General features: G+C 42.0%; 1 protein-coding gene across 2 annotated transcripts in view; it reads right to left on the bottom strand.

Moving 5' to 3' along the window:
• The window catches only part of PTCHD4 (patched domain containing 4), an 80,294-nt gene that overhangs the window by 46,075 nt on the left and 11,329 nt on the right, over positions 1-22,890 (bottom strand). For both annotated transcript variants that reach the window (XM_064706877.1, XM_064706878.1), the window contains exon 2: positions 8,671-9,151. In XM_064706877.1, coding sequence (XP_064562947.1) covers positions 8,671-9,151 — 481 coding nt within the window. The remainder of the gene's footprint in view (positions 1-8,670; positions 9,152-22,890) is intronic.

The raw sequence follows: 22,890 nt of genomic DNA, 5'->3' as shown, positions 1-22,890 counted from the left end.
TGCAGAACAAAAACTGAAGAGCATTTTTAGTGATCCACAGCTGCAAAGGCCTGAGGTTTTCACCCTGTTCAGCCCTGTGCCTGCATCTTCAGCTGCTGCAGCTCTCCCTGCCACTTTGGGCATCCAAAAAAACCTCTCCTTCCTCATCTCACCATCAGATGAGTGTGGATGGAACATGACCTGTTTGTACACATCCAGCAGGACTAACACATGGAAAGTCAGCTGTTACACCTGGGAATACCTTTCTCTGAAGGCCAGGAGCACAGGCACATGATGGTGGCATGAGTAACATGGGCTGCTGCCTCATTTGTTGCAGCTCATGGAGCAGTGAGCCCTGAGCCAGTGTGGGTCCTGCATGCTGGATGTGACTGCAGGCAGTTATCCCACCAGAGAGGAGAAGTCACTTCATGGGAAGGAAATGGAGTGAAAAAGACTCAGGAATGGAAAGATAAAACTGAATTATTAAAAGCTCAACTAGCTAGCGGCTGCACAAAGGACATATAAATGATACAATACTGAATAAAGTCTTTTTAGTTTGTTTGGTATTTGCAATAGACTCCTTAAGCCTTTGATTCTATGCAAAGTTTTTAATATTGCAGATGAATATAGCAGATAAATATTGATTTAGAACATTTGGCAAGTGGTCTATTGAATATCCTTTTTCGAACTCTTCAGGAGAAAATCATCAGGCTAAAAGAAGGCAGCTATGGGAAAATTTCTTCACAAGTGAAATTTCTTTGTACCAATTTTTGAACCAGGTTTTTAGCATGGTCATTAATTTTTATGCATCTTCCTTATGGTTATGGTTTAATGTTGCAATATTATTCAAAATAATGAAGATGTTTTATCTAGCTGTGTAAAAAATTCAACCTTCATTCCAACCTTGAATTCATACTGAATTTTGAGCTACAACCATATGTCACAACAGTGAATTCCAGGGATGATTTGCACAGTAAATGTGTTACAGGAGAAAAACAAATACATTTGCTGGCTTTAGTTTTTGCTTAAAACCCAGAGGCACAAATTTGGATTTCCCTGCAGAGGATCACGGTATTAGCTAAGGCAAGTAGACAGCCTGTTTGATGGAGCCTAGAACATTCACTCTGTGCTGCCTTGAGTAACAGAGCCCACCTTTCCTTCCCAGATCAAAAGAAGGAGCAAGGCAAAGCTGAATATTTCCACAACACACCAAAGAACACAGGACACCTCCTCAGCCTACCCCACATCTGCTCTCTCCTGCAAATTCACCGTTCTCCTGCAGAGACCAGAAGTCATCATCAATCTTCCTGTGTGTATGGAGCTCACAGGAAGGTATGAACTAATAGTAAAATATCTGTGAGGAAAAGATCTGGCAGGAGATTATATCCAAATTGAAATAAGCACAGCCCTACATCTAAAATATCATAAAGGTATTTGCATATACATAGTTACTGTGAAAATTACACTTCACAGTTGAGCCAGACAAACCATGGAGTTTATAGGTGCAAACAGCAGCAGTGGAAATCTTAAGAAATACCTTTATAAATGTATCGCTTTTGAGCCCTGGAACAAGCTGTTGAGGCAGGCTGTAGAATTGCTATTGGTGCTATTTGAAGCTGGATTTGTCAGTGCTCCAATAAGGATGATATACATGGAGCTAAATAGTTTTTGCCATGAGGCAGCTCCTTTCCAGCACAAATTAGCCAAAGGTAAATGTGATGTGCATCGATACATACTAAGCACAAGGAATGAAACTCCTGCATTAATGAGATCAACACATAGAAAATGTGCATCCAATAAAGAACCTTAAATAAACCAGTCACAAGAATGAGCATTGCCATGAAAAGGTAGAAAAATGAAAGAAAGAACTGTTCAGACAAATGTGTGAAGCATCTGAAGAGGAAATATATTTTTCTCTCAGAACTGGTGTATTGATTGAGCAGTAATCATATATTTGAAGTGCAAAAGTAAATAACTCTTTTCAGCCTTTGACTTTTTTAGCTTAAATCATGGTCTCTTCTTTTATCAATTGACTTTTTACAAAGGATTTTAGAAATGCTTGCAGCAAGATAGAAGCTGTTCAAATGACAGCTACCTGCCTGTCAACTGCAGATGGAGAGCTGAGGAAGATGTTTTAATAATATTAACAACAATAACAGACAACATTTTTTGGAGACTTCTCTTGAGTTCGAGATAGAGACAGAAGAAGCCAGACTTTACCTGCCTTTTCTCAAAAAAACCAAACACAGAAAATGTATTTTGCATTTGCTCTGTCATTACAGATCTGGCAGTGATGGTCTGTGCTTGGGCTGTGGTCCACAAGTGAATGCTTCAACCTGTGCTGAGCCTCAGAACCACTGACCTGCAGCCCTGCAGCCCCAGCATCCCTGAAGGATGACCTTTGGGTTGATAAGAGACCTTTTGAAGAGTCTCTACAGGACAAGAAGGGCTAGAATTCCATCTCTAAGGGATTCAAGGCAGTCTGTGCATATCTGCTGTATCCATGTGTCTATGTCTTAGAACTTATGTATATCACAGAATCACAGAATCATGGAATAACAGAATCAATTAGGTTGGAAAAGACCTCTGAGATTACTGGGTCCAGCCTGTGATTCAACACCACCATGTTGAGTAGACCTGAGTGGCTCATCCAGTTATTCCTTAAACACTTCCAGGATGGTGACTCTACCAACTCCTTGTCCAGCCTGTTCCAATGTTTCATCACCCTTTCTGTGAAGAAATTTGTTCTCGTGTCCAAACCAAATGTCCAACCTAAATGAGATCAACACACAGAAAAAGTGGATCCAATGAAGAACTTTAAATGACCCAGTCTAGGAATGAGCCTATTTTACCATCCCAAAACCACAAAACCTGAGGTGCTGAAGCCTAAGAAATCACCCTTTTTCAGAGATGGATAAAACCTTCCAGAGATTAATACAGCTCCTCCCAAACATCTACTAAGCAATTTTCCAAATAGCTCTGGGCTTTCCTATTTCTCTTTATTGACTGCAAAGGAAATTGAGATTAAGGGGGAAATATTTGAGACACTTGGATTGGGTGCTACAAACCCTGCAGCTGGGACTGAGGCTGGCTGGGCTGCTTTGTTCATCCTTTCTGCTGGCTGTGAGAAGGCCCAAAGGACTGGCTCAGAGATAATCTCCCCTCATGTGTTTGGGGAAAAGATAGTCCCAGTCCAGTTGCCCCTCCCTAACATCACCACTGAAGGACGCAGTTGCAGGAAAAGGCATGGTGAAAGTGCAGCAGATTATCCCAGAAGGGCTTTAGTCTTCTACTCAAATTGCAGGAAAGATTGTTCTTGGATGAAATTTCTTTCCCATAGAAATGAAACAATCCCACCTACTGCAACAGGAAATATACCATGTTAAGGGGGAAATCAACTTTACAAATATACAAATATGGCAAATTTCGAAATTTTTTTTTGTTTTTATTCCCATTTTTCTCTGTAAAAGTCAGAACCAGAAATTTTATAATTAAGGACAAAGTACTTCCAAGACCTTAAAGATCTGGTTAACGAGAGGAGACATGAACTGCTGTTACATCTAAACAGCAGATTTACTGAATTTCTAAGGAATGAAGGGGTGGGGATTTATGTCAGGAGGTCCCTTTTCTCTAAAGGGTTGTTCTTTTGCTCCTCATCCAGAGAGGAGGTGATGGTGCAACATGAGATTCATATGGGATTTACTTTACTTTAGTGCTGCATCAAAATGACAAACCCATAGTCTGAGTCACTCTTGAAATGTTTCTGTCACATTTGTAATCAGAAAGTTCATTGCTTGAAGCAAAGGTTAGAATACTGTGATACCTCATGTTCAGGTAAACTAGTGACAGCCTGTACTTTGGCTCTCACATTTGTCTTCTGAGGTTTGAAAAAAATAATTTGTCATCTGAACTAGGACTTTTTTTTGCAATTTTCCATGACTCTGCTGCTAATATAATACTGTGACATCTCAAATTTACTGAAAGATGATCACCAGTCATTATTTCAACAACTGCCATCTGAAAGAGGTTAGATGGCTTCTATCTGAAATGCTAATAACCGCCTGGAGTCTTGTCTGCTATGGCCTTGATTCCTCCTTCCATTTTAACAACTCTGGGGAAGGAATAATGGGAAATTTTAACAGAATTCTGCACTGAAAGTACAATCACTACCATCCATCTTGAGCTCATAAAACAGGCATGGGGCTACTGCTGGACACAGGCAGCCTATTGGTTCCCAAAGCTTTTGTATCTCTTTGCTACATCTCTACCAGCAGTGTGGTTACTGGCAGGAGTGGCAGCAATACTGCAATGTGTGGTAGGGCACTCAGTGAGATTAATGTTCTCTAAAGTGTCAGCCACAATCAGCTGTTCCCACAAATATCTTATGGACTCCATTGTCTGGCCTTACAAATCACAGGGAATATTTCTCACATCCACTGTGAACCCAGATTTCTAGAAACACTCACACTTTACAGTACAAAAAGAATAATTACACTATAATTATATTGTAGGTGGCTTTTTATCATAAGATTTCCACTAATCTATATAATGAAGTACTTCATGGACTGGCCAAAAATAATTGCAATGTAAAATGATGTAATTGGTACACCTGCACTTAAAAATACACAGTCAGGACCTCAGCTGAGTTAAATCATTATCTCCCTGATGATATCAGTCTGGTTCCTGTGCATTAAAAAGCAGATCATGGGAGCAATAATATCTCAATTATGTAGTTAACCTTCTGGTTATATTAATTAGTGATGATTAGGCATGGGAAACCATAATTATGTCACATACATAACACCCCTTTGAAATTGCATATGAATCTAAACACAAAAGGCAGATGTGAACATCTAACCAGGGCTAGAACAAATCTGAAACTTAATTTTATGACCCTCTCTTTGTGTCTGAAACACAGCCAGTCATGACAGCTCTGCTGATGTTAAATTTGTAGAAGAAACTGCAAGTTTTATCTGTCCCAGAAGAGAAATACAAAGCAGAACAGTCTCATATTCTGATTTCACATGCAAGTTATTAAATTCTGACTAAAAAAAAGAGAAAAAAACCATTTAGGCCCAATTCAGTTAACAAACAAGGAAGCTCTGAATCTAAAGAAGCACCTTTGCATTAACTCATGACATTTATCCATTTACCTGGGGTATGAACAGCTGAAAATCAGTCTCCCTTGCTCCTGTTTGCAGGAGATCCTGGCAGCCAGAGAATTATTTGCAGGAGAACTTCCCAAAGATTTTCTCCTGAATGACTGCACAAATACAATGAGAGACTGAGAAAACTTCCAAGGCTGTCTGATGAAACTGTGGTTGGGAAGAGGGAGTCAGAGAAAACAGGATTTTCCACAACTGTCCTCATGTCTAACTTTAGACTGAAATTTTTCACCTTCAAGGATACAGAAAAGCCAATCTGAGCTAACACTCTTCCCCCAATAGAGCAGAGATGTGCTTTATCCCAGCAGACCATTCCCTCACAGCAGGACTACAGTAAATAATTATGGTGGAGGTCACTCAGTCTAAATTTAGAAAATATTAAACATTCCAGTTTTCTATAGGCTTCTGTCACCTAGTGAAACCTACAGAAACTCTGCACTGCAAGAGGAATTGTGGATCTAAACATCCAGGCTTATTCAGATGGCAGCATCTTGCCACCCTTGCAGGGAAAAGGACAAGCCCAGAATATCACAAAATTTCCATTAAAATTAATCCTTTGAAAAGTGAATGCTAGAAGAAACTGCATATTTTTGACCAAACAAATGTGCTTCAAATGGATGGTTTGCAAATGTCAGGTTGAAGTATTCCAAAGTAGGGAGCTGCCAGAATTAATGCTGCCTGTGTACTCTGCATTGTACTTGCAGGGTCTTTGCCACTGTTATTCCCTGGCTTTTTATTTTTTTAATCTAAGTAACTTGACTTTGAAAGTTTGACTTGCAAATCTGGCATTTGCAGTTCAGGGAAACCCCACCTTGCGCACCTTTTGTTCTATGTTCACTCAATTACTATTGGATGTGCTGTTTGCTTTCTGCAGTGCCAGCAGCAAGGGACACTGGCACAGTGTGGGCCAGGGTGAGTTATTGACCCACAGAACCAACACTCTTGGGGGCTTCGCTGTTTCTGCTCTGGGATGTCAGATCAGCCCATGACAGCCAGTAGAGCAGAAAACCCTGCCCTGTAAGGGCCCAGGTGAGTGAGGTCCTGGGTGTATTCTGGGCAGAGCAAGGTCTCATTAGGTGGCAGTGTCCCTTAAGGGACTAAAGGCACATGGTACTTTGCAGATTGTAACCCAGTTAGACTTTGGTAAGACATTCTGCCTGTCTTTTCCAACACTAAACTGTAAAAGTGTTGTCTAATATTTATAACCAGCAGTTCTCAAGCATTGCAAGCTGTTCTGTAATGATATTTTCAATTCAGTCTGAGACTCCTGAATGAAATTTCTGAAGAAGTTACATAAATGCTTTCTTTTTCAACCTGAATTGCATTCAATATAATATTATAGAAAAAATCCTTGCAAACATCTCACTTCAAGAGAGGTTATTTTTTCTTTTCCTTTTGCTCTTGGCAGTGGCTGTGACAAGAATGACAGAGCAAAACACAACAGAAAGTTATAAATGTTACTTTTCCTAAGACAGCAAACAAAGTCATGGACTACCGAGGTGGGAAACTGAGGCACTCTGCTTTCAGACACTCTGACCTGTGTCTCACCCTGGGGCTGCAGAGAAGGTATAAATTGAGGAGCTCCCTTGGGAGTGACAAGTCTGGGGCCTGTCAAGCAAAGAGAATGTGCTACCTATCTTTCCAGCCATCTAAAAAGAGACACTGACAGAGGAATGCACAATTTGGGAAGATGCTTTTCATCACTTCAGGGTTTTTTCACCTTTACTTCAAATTGCTGCACAAGCAAGGCAGTGCCTTTTGGTTCCTCCTTCGATATGCACCTCCTGACACACAAGGAAAAAGTTGCCAAAATCTGATAACAAGCATGATCCCCCTTCACTTCATCCCTTTCTCCATTCTTTGTTTCCTAAACCCACCCCCCTGGCCCAGGTCAGGATCCATCTGTCACAACCTGGCATGTTCTCTGCTGGCTTTCTTCCCTTTCCCCATCTCAGCACTTTCTTTCCATCAACTCCTCTGGCACCACAGAGCCATGCACAACATCTGAAGAGCTGGCACAGGGCAGTCCATGTCAGGGGCCATTGTCACAGTGCAGATGACTGAGTTAGAGGCTTTGGCACCGCCTTGTTTATCACTATTAATGAGGCTGAACCAAAGGTGCAATTCCTTGGTGTCTTTTGCCTCACTCCTCTCTTTCCCTTCTGGAATCTTGACCAATCCCTCCATTCCACTCTTTCCCACCTCAAGCAGCTGCTCCAGAGAGTCTGAGAGCAGGACTGATGAGGCCACAGCTCTGCCCTTTTGTTTAGTGACACAGATGCATTATTAGGGGCTAGATTAAATAGGAGGTTGGGGTTGGGGATGCATACACCCATGCAAGTTTTCTTAGGGGAAGATAAGAAAATATGGTCTTTTGGGAGATTGAGGTTTTAAGGAAAGTATACGACTCTTTTTCAAACCTTGACTCTGGCTTGTGACTTTGCATATTTAGTTGACTCTTACCATAACACAGTACTTGGTTTGAGGACTAGAAGCATGAACAGCACTTAAGAAATTAGCTGTCTCTGGTCACAGGGAAGACTCTCTGCCATCTGAAATTGAGCATGTAAATATTTAGTTCTGGGCTGCCACCACTGAGATTTTGCACAGCGTCATCACTGGGGTTCAGACTCATGGTATGGCAAAGCTCTGACAAACTTGGATGTGAGGGCACCAAACAACACTGTCTCCATAGCTGAGCTGGGCACATTTCCCTCTGCCTTTCCAATGCAACTTCCCAGCGAGCTCATCAACCACATGGATGCACTGGAAGTGCTTGGAACCAAACAGTACCAAAAAGCAATTTACTGAAAGCAATTCTTCTGCCTAAAGAGCTGGGTATTACATTTGTTCTTCTTGCACACCTTCCCCTGTCGGGGTGCCACGCAGAGGAAATCTGTGCAGCTGATCTGGGATTTCACAAACCAAGGGATTATGTGCCACAGATCCTGACAGGCTCCTGTGCTCACAGCCTGGCAAACACCACAACTGTAATCTCCTCTCTGAGATAAAGTCCATCAATCTTATTCTTACACCAAACTCTCCCACTCTGCCCTTCAGGCAGAGCTCGAAGAAAAGCCCTTCTTGGGAAGGATGTTAAAATCTGCCCTTCCTTGGTACCCTCCTGTTTAACTTACTCTTTTGGCTGGCCTCCCATCAAAGTTGAGTCAACACATATGCATTTTGTCTGCTGAGCTGACTAGTTTTCAATAACAATTTCTCCTTCATTCTGTAACAGAGATCAATAGAACTGCCCCTCTCTCATGTTGGCTGAGATTCCAGGAATGTAATTTGCTTTTTATTGTTGCTACTGCTTTGTTTTGTTTCCATTTTTCTTTCTTTTTTTTTTCCTATTTTTTTCTTTTTTTTTTTTTTTTTTTTTTGTCAAGGCACAGATCAATTTCGAAAGATGAAAATGACTTAGACTTTCACTCAATGTAAAATCTGCACTTCATAACCCAGGATGTAATTTACAATTCTGTCATTAAACTCTGTTAATCCTATTATTATGAAGATAAATAATTACCCATAGCGAAGAAAGGGATTCCCAACAGAGTAGAATTATATTTTCCATCAGTAATGAAAAATATCCCTGCCGCAGTGACACTGGAAATACAGATAGTGAGCACTCCCAGGAGTCCCAGGAAAGGTTTGCTACGCAGGCAGTCCTTCATGGAGCTCGAGAGGGTTGCAGTCAGGAGAATCAGCATCAGGCTCACCAAAATCTTGCCCCTGGCCAAGAGACTGGTCTGGTGGAAGTCCTTCCAGAGGCTAAAGGATGCTAAAGAGTAGAGCTGCAGATCCTGGTGATCCAGCTGCATCTTGTGCATCAGTTTACAGAATTCGCTCTCCCACTTCTCCCCAATGAGGTCCTGGGTGACAGAGCCATACGTTTGGAGGTAGTAAGTGATTTGGATGGCTCTGGCTGATTTGACTCTCTGGTCCTTGCTGTTTGGCACTTCCATTACCCCTCCAAGCTGGTGGCCAATGAAACTGCTCCTTCCATCCTGGGAGAGAAAGCAGAAAAGATGAGCGTGTGGTTATCGTGCTTGTGACGTGGTGCAGAGATAAATTCTGTCTTCTCTCACAGACATGCCAAGAGCTCTGCTCAGACACCACTGCGCTCAACAGGAGCCTTGCCATTCACCTCACTGGGCTTTGGGATCTGTCCCTGCTCCCTGCCACAACTCTGTCTTACTCATTACAGGCTCATTTGCATTTCTGTGCTGCAGTTCAGCGGCTGCTCAGATATTCATTGTAGTCTCAGGGATTCCCAGATACCCAGGACCAAAATGTTGCATGCAAGATCCTCGCCCCATGGGAGAGGATGAGCTTCCACGTTTAACTGCTGGACAATGACAAATCTCCAATTAATACAAAAAGTTTGAGATAAAGAATATTTTCTGGATAATTTGTGATTTCTTGACACTTCAGAAATTATTTTTAAAAGTTGGAAATGTACTGAAAATTAATCCTGATTCCTCAGGATACAGACATCCAAAGAGTTTAATAGCTATTCTGTCTCCAGAAAAATATAATTAAAATTAGACTTTTTGAATTGTTAATTTGAGATTTTATGGATTTATATCAGTGGTACAGAGAAAATAATCTACCTTAAACCTAAATTTAACCAGGATTTGGGGTTTTTTATATATTTCAAGAGTATAAACCTTACTCTGGTCTCACTTATTTTAGTAAATGCTAGGACATATAAAACTCCATGACAATCAGTAAAGTCCACTCAGTCCACAACATCAAGTCCACTCAGCCTCTGCCTGTTAACCAGACCAGGCCTTTTTTTCTGTAAAGTTATCTGTTTCCATTTAATATTTGGCCTGGGTTTTTTCTTTTATTGTTGGAAGGAGTTAATAAGAAATGTCCTGTAAGAAAGGTCCTCTCTCTGTAGCCACTGGTTGTTGGATAATTGTATGCGCCCCTTCCAAGACAGGGGAAGCCTGTGTTGGTCTAGAAGATCAAATCCTGTTGTAAACTGAGGAGTAAGACTCAATGATAAAATTATCCCAGCACAAGTAATCTCTTTTATCAAAAATTTTAAATCCAGAGATTGTCTTTTGTACACCAAATACTATTTTGCTTTCTCCCCAGCATAAATTATAAGTTTTCAGATTTATTCCTCTTGTATTTAATAAAAACATAAAATGATCAAGGCATTGATGTCTAAACTACCTTGAAGCAGTGTTATCTCATATGAGATAACATCCTTTGCCTAGGCACACTACTGGAATGAGCTAAAAGCTTGAATTTGGGAGAGGCTCTGCCCTCGACACACACACATGGAAGCAGTCATCTGCAAAAGGCCAGAACCATTTGGGGGAGACACTTTAACATGTATTGCACCCAGCATTACCCATTTGTAGAAGCACCTGTGCTGCATGCAGGTCATTATCTGAAATTGCCAGACCTGCTCATAGCAGTGACCCCCATCCTAAGGAAAAATTGGTGAAATGAGGTTTTATAAAATTTAGATGTCTTCCAGCATGTTGACTCATAGAGCAAATAAATTTCAGAAACTGGGAGACTGTTTAAAATGTTTTATGTACTCTCCTTGCCTTCAATCAAGTATGTAAAGGAGGCAATCCTCCCACTGAGAAATTTCTCCCTATGCCTACTTTCATGGCAGGAGCTTGCACTGTTCCCAGCTTTGCCTGCCAGAGCCCAGGGAACGTGACAAAGTGCTTTTCAGAAGTTCATTTTTTTCCCTATTCCCAGTTGTTATTCCCACCACAATAGTGGCTTCTGGCAAGGGTATCCTGGCATGAGCTGACACAAAAGGTGAACTGCAGTCTAGTGCCAGCTTCCCAAGTCACCTGGAGCCTCATTGCAAATGTCACATAAGCAGAGACAGCTATCACAGAGGGGCAGCTGCTGCTGTTCAGACTCCAAAAAATCCTCATCCCCAGCATTTATTGCTTGAATCCTGTTTGGATTTTTTATTTCTACTGTCTCTAAGGAGAGGTCACACCTAACACTGAAACACCCACAAAAATGCATTTCCAAGCTGGTAATTAAAGCTTGAGCAATGCAGTCCTGGCTCACACTGGATGCAACTTTTCAACTAAAAATCCCCACTTGGCACCGTGTTGAAATTTTGGAGAGAAATTTCCCATTTCCTCAGTGTCTGGGCAGAGCTGACATTCAGAGGCTTGCAGGAGCTGCAGGACTTTGTAGCAGCACAGCTCCCAGCCCAGGCAGAGCACTGTAATTCAGGTTTCATTGATTCACTATGCAGCAGGCACGGCAAGGTTATGGGAAATTTTGTGATGACCATCTGCCCTCCCCTGCAAAGGGTGCAGTGAGCGATGGCCACATTTCAAAGGAGGCAGCAGAGCAGGCACAAATAAGTCATGTTCTGCTGTATCTCCTGTGAAACAGCAGATAACAGCTATTTTTTACACTGATGTACAATAGGGTGCCCAGCTCATATGTCAGCAAAACAGAGAGTAAGCTTTCAGATGGAATTGAGGAAATCACAGGCGCCAGATTGCTGTGAGGACATTTTGCCTGTTCCCTTCTTTCTGGAGGCAAATTGTTTCCTATCTAAGCAAGGGGTTTTGCCTTTGCTGCAGTTAAACATGAATGTGGCACCACAGCACTTGGGAAAATGGGGCTTTTCTCAGATACGGTAGCAGAATCAAAGAACAGCTTGGATTGGAAGGGACCTTAAAAATCATGTCTTTCCAAGCCGCCTGCCATGGGCAGGGACACCTTCCACTAGTCCAGATTGCTACAGATCCTGTCCAACTTGTACTTGAACAGCTTCAGAGGTGGGGCAGCCACAGCTTCTCTGCAGTGGTTACAAACTTAGCGAGGAAGGCAGAAGAAATATGGGGGACAACAGTATTTTGTTCACCCCATTTTATGGATGACAACTGATGTGTGGGAAAATGGAGATCCAGTGCTGCTAACATGAATTTCAGCACCTCCCAGAGTCCAAGACAGGGACCTACCTGTTCTTGGAATCTCATGGGAGCTTCAGAGGAGTTATTCACTGCCCCAAGTTCTCTGTTGTCCTCCAGGACCAACTGAGTGAAAGAACAAGGCATGAAGGGCTAAATTCCCGAACTAAGCCTAAGCTCTGGGAAACAAAATGTGCCCACAATGACTTGTGTAAGGGATGCCTGTAGAGCCAGGCAGGTTTTGCATAAGACTTCACATAGTTCATCAAAAATGGTGCTTTCTGCTAGTTAGTGCGTCCTTCCTGGCATATGCCTGCATGCTGCTATTTTTAATTTCATAACACATTTTGATGTTCCTGACTACAGACCCCTCACACTTTCACCTACATCTGCTGCTACTCTTTGATACTACATAAAGAAAAACAAACCTCCAAAATAAGTAATAATAATAATTATTGGTCACACATGATTTTATACCCACGTATCTACAACAGAAGATGCTAATTGACTTTAGCAAGGTCACTTGCATGGTTGGAGTCTTGTTTCAAATTCCCAGGCTGTGTCTATGTGTCCTTCTCTGTTTCAATTTAAAAAGAAAAATCCAATGAAGTCTTAACAGTGTCCGTTCTCCCAGATTCTGAGATTCTGATGGCAGGTAATCCTCTCCAGACTTGAGACTTTTTAAAGATGCAATGAAATATAGATCACCTGCTGGGGCATGTGATATTTCATCTAAAACAGGGGGTAAGCAAAATTCTTTGCTTCAATGGACATTATTAAATTGTTTTTGTGTTCTCCCTCCTCTTTTTCTAGTTGCCTCAAAGGCATTTGATATATTAAGGCTCTGAAAGGGAGGAGAATGAGAACTAAGATGACAGGCATGAACAGCTTCACCTTCCTTTCCCCCAGCATGATGGACTTAGCCACCTGTGTCCATGCAGACCTGACCTTGTTTGTGGTTGAAAATCCAAACTCCTTGATTTTTCAGCAGCAAGATTCACTAATTGTGAATGAATGTGTAGAGAATAAACTCCTGCTATGTTTCAGGATGGAAACTCATCTGTAAATGGTGCTTGGACCCTTAATTTCCTAAGAAGATAAGTAAGTGGCATGGGAAGTTTGACTTGCTCCAGAGCTGAGGGCCTCTCAGGTTAAGGGAAACCAGCTGCTCCTACTGAGCTAAATATCTTCTGCTAGTGATAATAGTAGTAGGCACAGATCCTCTCAGCACGCAGCCCAGAGGGACACTAGAAATACTCCCTCACTACTAAAATTACCTGTGGCCTTTTTTGTTTTGTTTCCTTAATATTTTCAGTGCAGGTGTTGCAGGCCCAGCTCTCGCTGGGGGTTCTGTGTGGTCACTGCAGCACCAGCCCTCGGCAGGGCCTTGCCCTCTGCCGGGGGGTTTTCTTTGTCCAAAATCTCTCTAAGTCAGGAAGAAAAGGGCTGTAGTCAGTGCAGAGAATGGCAGGGAGGGCCAGCTGTGGGTGTTGGCACTGAGGGATGGGGATTAGTGGTGGGCCTGGCAGTGGCAACTCAATGGTTGGACTTGGTGGTCTTAGAGGTCTTTTTGAATATAAATTATTCCATCATTCATCTCTGCTCTGAATGGCATCAGCCTCCTCTGGCTTTCCTCCCACAGGAAAGAGGGTTTGAGGTATTTTTGAGAGGACATGGCTTCTACCTCCTTGGCACCTTGCTCAGCAGAAGTTGGGCTGGTGAGGGTTTTAAAACGCTTTTCAGATCCCTGGCAACAAGGAAAGGAGCCCTTGTTCCCTACTGCTTGATCACTCTCATTCAAGTACACCTACAGGACCTTAGCCAGCAAAGTTATCTCTATTTTTATTTTTCTTTAACTGCTTCCTTTCATCAGCTGGAGTGATAGATCATTATCAAGCTACATTATAGAAATGTTAGGATAAAGCATGCCATCCTGTTTGCATGCTATTTTATCTTAAAAGCTTAAAGTGTTTGACAGAGGGCAACCAGGAATGTCTGCTGAAATACATTGTGTGATAAACATCCTAATGAAATCAATGCAGTTGTTTCTCCCTCTGATAAGGACATTTCTACTCTACTGTAGGTCACAGAAAATATTATGCTAAAAAACACAGAAGTTAGGATGAAGCAAGTTGCTTTACAGCCAGCTGCCAGTTTTCAAGTTAAAAAAAGTAATAAAAAATTTAAATCCCCTTTCATTTAGGGTTTAACATATTGGGCTGTTCATGTTCCTTTCAGCCTCACTGTAAAACTTCAGAGGAAGATTTTTTTTTCTCTTCAATCAGACTGATTTTTCTGTCCCTATCTCTAGTACAGTTATGCATGGAGACCTTGTACCAGTCGATCCCTGTTGCACAGCCACCAATTACCAAAAATTCTTGCAGCATTCCTTTCCAGAGCAGAGCACATAATGCTGATTCATGTCAGCATTTTCCCACATGTTTTTATATAGCAGTTCTCCTGCCCTTGCAGCTGTGTAGGTGCTCCTGCACTGTTTGCTGCGCAGCTGTTCTGTAGGGATGAAGGATGGAGGAAGCATCCAGAATAGGTGAACACTGAGGGCAGCACATTTGAGGTACAGCTGCACCTTGTCTGGCTGGGAACAGGGACAGAGCATGGCCTAGAGATCTGTTCACACACCAAAAATGAATTGCATGAAAGTGGCCATGAGAAGTTATCCAGGAAATAATTGTCTAACTCTCTGCTGCAATAAAGAATTCATTTATTTCTGGCTACCCAGCAATGATGAGGCTCAGCTCACCAGCTGGCCAAGAAAATTTGGTTTATAGTCATTGTGAAGAGTCAGGCACATCTAAAGCATGATCTGCTCCATCCTGAGGTACAGGTCAGAAGCAGATTTGTTCTCTGCAGTTGCCTGGCTCTCTCCCCTTAAAGCAGAGGCATGAGATTACTTAAGACTTGACCCCAGATTTTATTATGCTAAAAAATCCCTGACCTGCCTTGTCATTCCTGGCTCATGCCGGCCCCTTCACAGACGTGTCCTGCTGGTTAACAAACCCACAGCCCTTCAGCCCCTTCCCAGGGAAATCATGGGCTTCTAGGGTGATTTTTAAGTGAAAGAGAGAAGTACACAGAGCATCCAAAAGGGAGTCAGCAACATCTGACACCTCTTCCTAATGACTCTGGGCCTGTACCCCTACTCTTAACAGCTTTTGATTTCTAGTTTTTGATAAAAGAAGCAAGAACAGATTAAATGTGTTTCAAGAGACATATATTGTAGTGTTAATAACAGAGAATAAGAGAATGGCCCTAGAAGTAAATCAAATTATGGAAGAATTCATAAGGGTGCAATAGCAAAGTGTGACTGCTGTTGGAGAGCTTTTCTCTTTGGAGGAGCTTCTGGCAGTGCACAGGCTGTTTCTGAGTGGTGCTCCTCTCTTTGTTGCTTCAGAGTCATCCTGTCAGGATTTCTGAGAATCATAGTGTGGTCAGGTGGAAGGGACCTTTGAAGGTCACCTGGTCCAACCCCCTGCAATGAGCAGGAGCATCTTCATCTAGATCAGGTTGCTCAGCCACGTCCAACCCGGACATGAATGTTCCCAGGGATGGGGAATCCACCACCTCTTTGGACAAGCTGTACCTGTGCCCCGTCACCCTCAATAGGCATCTCTGTCAAGGCAAGGGAAGGACAGAAGGGAAGGAAAAAAGGCTCTAACTTCACTTTCTGCTTCCCTTGCACGTCCCTCTGGGAAGAAAATACAAGATAAGCTCTCTCTCCCTCCTACACCAGCTTTACTTCACTTCCCTCCTAGACTATATTTCATCTTTACATCTTTTGCAACCCCCCTTCATTCTTTGTCCTGTCTTCACGCTCTTTGTTACTCAACTAATCCCTTCACTCACAAGGTCAGATTCCCATTCAGTCCATCTCAGATCCCATCCCAGTTCCTTTTGGAAAAGAGGAATAGATTAAGTGCCCAGCAGAGCTTAGTCCCTGGCTGTCCTGAACAGCACCCGTGCCCCCAAGGACACGGTGGTGTCCTTGAAGCTGATGAGCAATACCCACGTGGGCTGTGATCTTTCATCTCCCTAGGTGGGAAGGGTGCTGGAAGATGGGGGGGTCACAGACAGCACAAAGAGAACTGCAAGCACTGGGGGATAATTTTGGGCTACAGCTGGTGTCTCTGCCTTTTTATTCTCTGCCCTCCATCAGGAGCAGGACACAGGCACAGCAGTGAAACAGCTTTGGCACAGACTGTTCAGGCAGGTGAGCTGGTGTCACACCCCAGCCCCATGAGATGGGTGCAGGGGTGAAGGGCACAGTTTTCTTTGGATGTCCAGCAGCCTGAGGATGCTGGGATGGCTCACTCAGGAGGAAGGTGGGCGACTCAGAAAGGTTTGTAGGTGACACAAGTTCACCTTTCACAGGAGATCCATGTCAGCAGGACCTCTGAAGTCGTAGGTTACCCTGGGTGTGTAAATCCACCAGGGTCAGGTACTAAAACATGACTGTCCTCTTGTTTCCAGCAGGCACAGAGCTCCTGCTCCCTCCTCACCATTCACTGACCTTGGAGTTTCTGCTCTGCCCTGTCCAGGATCACAAGCCCTCAAGGCAGAGTCTGGGGACCAGCCTCTGCTTTTCACAGCCTGTTCCTTACCAGAGCAAAGGTATGGCTGCATCTGGCCCCTAAATCCTTCAGGATGAAATATGATGATGAAAGTAGCCAGTGCAGATCAGAACTTTTGCAAGGAGATGCCAGGTGGGGGAAATCCAAGCTCCTGCATTGCTTGCTAGAGCTGTGACTCTCCACCTATGCAAATTGAGAAAACATTCAAGCCACTGCCAGTTGCTAAGCTATGAAAATTGCTCAGATACAATTAAAAAAAGAAAAAGGTGCTGGTCTCTGTGGTCTTGCCCACAGCTACTCTTCATCCCAAAAGATTTTGTTTGTGCCAAGAAGAAACACAGGAATGAATCACTGACAGCAATGCCTCGAGGGAATTGCATAAAGCACCAATATTTGGATATACACAGTTAGCGCTGTATATAAACAGTCTCACTGACATATGCAGGAATGAGTCTGGAGAATGCATTTACTGTCTCTCATGCTTGGCAGTCTCTATGAATCTATATCATGAGTACTTTTAATCAATGAATACTCTATATTAATTCCAGTTTCCTCCACAGCTTAAGTGCAATATTAAAAATGTTCAAAGGAAAGGAAGAAAATTGCAAAAAAATAAGAAGTGTTTTTTCAGTGCAGACCAGTGGTCCATCTAGCCCAATTTTCACTCTCTGTCCATTTCTAAACTATGGTGCACCAAGACAGTGTCTTCCACGACACAGATGGAAGATGCCTTTGGGAGTCTCAGTGTATTGTTGATTTTCCAGCTTTTCAACAAAAAAGGAAATGAAATGACCTGCTTGGAAGGAGGAGGAAGAATAGAACAGTTCAATTCTTAAATAGATAAATTCTTTTCATAAATGCAGTGATTTGAATTATATTAGCAACAAAAAGTAAGCAAATGAACTAATAAATTAAAGCTATCTTTATATCCCAGTGAAATTTAACAGCTTTGTTATCTCAAGAGGGTCTTGTATTTCTCCAAATGGAGTAAATAGGACCACCCAAATTCTTTCTATCTCTTGGGAATATTTAATCTTTAGATTTCTGGAGATCCATGGAGATATAGGTTAAACAAGACCCTAATTACTAAATAAAAAAAGACAGCAGAATACACCAGAAATATAGAAAGCTTCTTTCTTGTCTTCTTTCCATATCAACAAGAACAAAAGACAAAACCTGCTTGAAAAACTTCATCCCATTCTCCATAAACCCAAGCTAAAGAGATTTGGAGGGATGAGAATGGGATCCAGTGACTGTCCCTAACAGGAGATTCTAAAGAGAGGATACAGATTTTCACTGACATATTCATGGGCCCTCTTGCTTTGTGAGCATCCCACTGTGTGCCTCTTCTAATTGCTTTCCTTACACCACTTGAAGTCCAATACACAGAAGAAATAGGAAGGAAATCTGACAGAAAGTGAAAGGGATTGGATTTGCCTGGTTTTATTACTTCATTTAAAGGAAATGTTAAAAAACAAACAGCAGAGAATAAAAAAGTGAGCAGTAAAGCAGATCCACAGGAATCATTTAAGCTTTTACAATCTGAAGTTTCAATAATGACACAGAAAAAGGTGCTTTTTTCTTTTTAAATTATGTTTTATGTTGGCAAACATCTCTTTAATTTTATCTGTCTCTGCTCATCCTCTTTTCTCCAGGGACCAGCAGCCAAAGTACTGAAACACTGCAAAAATGTTCTATCAAAGGCAGGAAGAAAAGAAGTAACTGAGAATCAGACAGAGCCAAGTGTGATGTGGCAAGATTTTGAGGCTAGAATGGTTTTGAGGTTAATTTACAGGTAGCTGGATTAGCTAAGCCTAGCCTTTGAATACAAGATGCTGCTGTGCTCTTATCCAAGTCCTAGCAGGGACGTCTACTCTCACTATCCTCAGTAAGATATAACAAGGCACTGCACAAAGCAGATACAGTTGAGGACACTTAACACTTCTAGCTGAAAATTCCTCTTTTCTAAGAGATAATTAATCAGTTTCCCCTCTTTTTTTATTACTCTCGAATTTGGCATTGTGCAGCAATTTCTCTACCGTGAAGCGTCCCTCCCTTCTCTCCAGCACACACTGGGTTTTAATGAGTTTGGCCATTTGTTAGCTGGAGAGAGCCAAAAAAATGTCTACTTTCAGATGCTTTCCTTTTTTATTCTTTTTTTCCTTTTTTTCATGGTGCTGGACGAGGATCTGGGAAGGGGAAGTGGGAATGAGGTATTTAAGTAGGTCTGTGTTTGTGCATTAAAATCTAACTAAAGCTGGGGTTCTGCTAACTCCCACCCAGGGTACTTTTGAATTCAGTACATTCATAGAGATTTTTGACACCCACATTTGAACATCAGCAGGTAGCTTTTATATTTTTAAATTCTATCTCAAGATCACCTTGGAATGTGTTCCCTTCCTGGTAAAATCTTGTGTTCTTAGTAGCCCATAGAGATGAAGGTGTTGTCATGTGCAATCCTCTAACAGATCTTTTTAAATTTTATCCCATTTAAAAAAGGAAAGCCCATGGCATCATGGCATGTAATACCACATCATGCCATGGCATCAATGTGGAATTGTTCAAAAACACGCAGATGTGGAGTCTGGGGACATGTAGTGGTGGACTTGGCAGTGTTGGGTTAATTGTTGGACTTGATGTTCTTTCCAACCTAAATAATTCTAGGATTCTCCACTTTGGGCTTCCCATTGGCTCTCCTTACTGCAGAGCTCTTACACTGGAAGCTCACTGACATGAGGAGGGTTGGATTTCTGTATTTTCTCAGTCATTCTCTGTGGGAGAGGGTGTCTTGCACTCAGCACAGGGCGCATCACAGTGATATACCAATGTTACTCAACAGCGTGAGACAATCAGGAAATTTTACATCATCCCAAACCCTTCACCTAGAGATTGCAGGGGGTGCCACTGAACAAGGTCTGCATGCCTAGAAAATTATCTCAATGCAGCCTCTGTGCTGTGGAGGGCTGTCATGACACAAAGTCCAGCAGATGCTGAGGTCTCGGTTCAGACCATAATCATTGGTCACCAGTGAGGTTCTGGCAAGGCCCAGGACCCTGCTGTGCAAACACACAGCTGGAGAAGCTGCTCCACAAATCCTTCCATTCTGGTGCTGGACTTTCTTTAGTAGCTGCATTTCTCAGTGTGAGATGGTGATGCTGCCAAAGGAGAGGTCCCTTTCCTCTCTGTCCTAAGCTTGCATCTCCTCCCTGCCAAGCATGGGAGCAGCTGTTCATGTGGTGTGTGGTGAAATGGATTGGAGAAATAATCCAGGTTTATGCAAACAGAACAGGAAGGGAAAAAGAAAAAAAACCCAAACAAGTAAAAAATGGAAAAATGAAGATTTAATCCCCTCATCCCCTCCTTGCTGCCATCTGGCAGAAGTTTTCGTTAATTTTCTTTGCTCAGACCCCCCCAGTCTGGTGGTGATATCAGCTGTGCCATACCTGGAGGTGGCTGTATTTCACAGCTGAGTATTTGTCCTTACTCTGAATACACAATCCTTATTAAGTTCAAGGAGAGTTTCTGATTTGGATGTGCCTCTGCAGCCAGAACAAAGCATGAGAAGCCCCAATTGAGGCTCTAAGATCCTGAGCCAGGCGGTCTAACCAAGCACCAGGTTGGGAATGTCAGGACTACTGTGAAAATGTCAGGACTACTTCACTGGCTGCTACTGTAAAACAGGGCACCTCTGGAGGGCAATTTTTATCTTAAATGGACTGATTCTTATTCTTAGGGATTTTAGTCCTCCTAAAGCCTACAATGCCCCAAAGCCAAGTTTATGTACCTTCATAAAATGCTTGAAGTTAGGTTATGTGTGTTCCTAGATGTATAAATTAATGTAGTGCTGCTGTTAAGAATGAGCTCAAGATACAGAGTGAGATTAATATTTAATTACTGTGTAAAGCACTTCTGGAGAAATGCAGAAATTCTCTGTAAATAATATTAGTATTAACAACCATCTTTTCAACTTATTTCAGATGTTTCCTTACAATACATCAAAGCTTTTCTCGGCAAATATATATTTTACAATTACTGTAATGCCATAGGTGTTAAAAAACAAAAAATGTTTTTCATAATCACCTGCTGTGCAAGGTGATTTTTCAATTTTATATTAGGATAGTCTATTTGGAAAGGTTTTGGTTCTGGCAGAACAGGAAGGATTGGACTTTTAATTCTAAAACAAAAATGTTGCAGATGGTGGGACCTTGTGTTATCTAGCCAGCTTTGGATTTCAAGCAAATATTTAGGGAAAAATTCTGATTGTGTAAGCCAAAGAGTAATCAGATGGTAAAGCACTTCCAGATGATGGAATTTCAGCATTTGTCTTCTGAGCACTCTGCAAAATCTCTGTCTCCCTGCTGCAATAAACTGCCAATATCTGGCAATCTATTTTGGATGAGGATGGCATTTAATTCCAGTTCCTTCAGTGGGAGCTAATTCCTTATTCAGATTAATGTATTTTAGTTCTTTTGCAACTGTCTAATAATAATTTCCAAAAAGAGTTTTTCAAAGCCCTGTCAGAGATTTGGAGTGAGAAAAAGTTGCAATGGACTTGAGAAGGGGCCTGGATTTTCCCTGTAGAATTATTCTGGTAGGTTTCTTCTCATGTCAGTGCAAACACAGATTATTCCCTAGGATTTTTGGAAAACCTTCATCTGAGAGAGCCTCTACTGTTAAGATCTCTAGATGTAGCATATCCTCATACTTACAGAAATTTCATGGAACTCTTTTTTTTGGGTGATTTGAAATGAAAGTATAGTGGCATTCATTCACCTCACCTAATTTTCACCATCTGAAAGGTTAATGCATAATATGAATATTATTTCTCTGGTCCATAATGTCTTTGAATGGTGAGTTTCTCCTGTCCTAATGTAGATGTTTAGAAAAACTGAAATTAATTACTCCTGCAGATTCACCCTTCTATCCTCTGGTTGCACACTGGGCTCACTTTAGATTAGATGCTGAATAGGAAAGGGCTCATATGAGAGGAAAGAGATGTGCTTGCTATCGTGACTCTCTGCATGAGCACCCGCAAATTGCTCCACCACAGACCCTCATTGGAAGGGTCCCAGCCTGACTCTGAAGACCACACCAGGTCCCACCCACTGCAGCAAAGGCTCTGATGTTGTGGTCAAAAAAAGGAGAAGAAATGGCCTGACCCCACAATTTTTTTCACAAATGTCACCAGCCATTTCCTAGACAATTGTTCTGCAATCATGCTCAAGTTGGACAAGAAATAGGATATGATCCAGCTGAATATTTCATAACTATCCTGTTCAACTAAGTTTTAGGACTGTCTGCTACCACAATTTTCCCCTGGCGCAACCAAAATACAATTAAGAAATGACAAAATTCAACAGGGACAAAATGGAGCCAATTTGTGACATTAGGGGTATGAGGATTTTCAAATTTGAAGTGCTAGGGAACAATCAAACAATGCACAACATGGCAAAAGGACTTTTACAAATCATCCAAGTCCAAATCAAATCACCCATCAAAAATCCACAGTCAGCACAAAACTCCAGAAGAGGACTTGTTTCCTTCTAGAAAGGAACAAAACAAAAGGAACAAAGAGAAGCAAAATTCCATCAAGGCTTCCCTGACAATTTCACACATCCTCTGCAGCCTCCAAAGAATTGTTCAAGCTGTACACAGAGAGCTGTGTGTGTCCTGCTGAGCTTGATCTGCAAGAAGGTGAAGGAGGAAGGAGAACATCGAGTACTGAAATGTCCCTACTTGCAAAGCAGTGTCAGAGTCAGAGGTAAAAGTGCGTGCATTTTCTCTGGGGGCTGCAAAACTCCAGCTTCAAGATCAACTTTGTCTTTGACCTTGGTCATGTCATTTAAGTGCTGCACCTTCACTTTGAGATTGGCAGAACTCAGCTAACATGAATCAGTTCCAAGGGAGAGCCCTATGTTGCACTTTAGGCACCAGAATGCAAACAGGGCTCTTCAGAAAATTGTATTATTTTCTGCTCAGTTTTCTAACTGCTCTGGATCTGTCTGTGTAAATTCTGTGACTCAGCTGCTGCTGACATGTCCTTCTTGCTTAATATTATCTGTGAACTTCACTCCTGTGCAATTCAATTCTATTTCCTGATAATTAATAGAGATGTTAGATGAGACCAGACCTAACACAAATTCTCCAGATACCCTGCAAGATACCTTCCATAAACTTGTTACATTATCATTTATCATGATTCCTCGTTTACAATCTTTCAGCCAGTTTCCAACCCACATA

This window comes from Zonotrichia leucophrys, chromosome 3 (assembly GCF_028769735.1).
Source record: "Zonotrichia leucophrys gambelii isolate GWCS_2022_RI chromosome 3, RI_Zleu_2.0, whole genome shotgun sequence".
Classification (NCBI taxonomy): domain Eukaryota; kingdom Metazoa; phylum Chordata; class Aves; order Passeriformes; family Passerellidae; genus Zonotrichia; species Zonotrichia leucophrys.
This window is presented reverse-complemented; position numbering and strand designations above follow the sequence as displayed.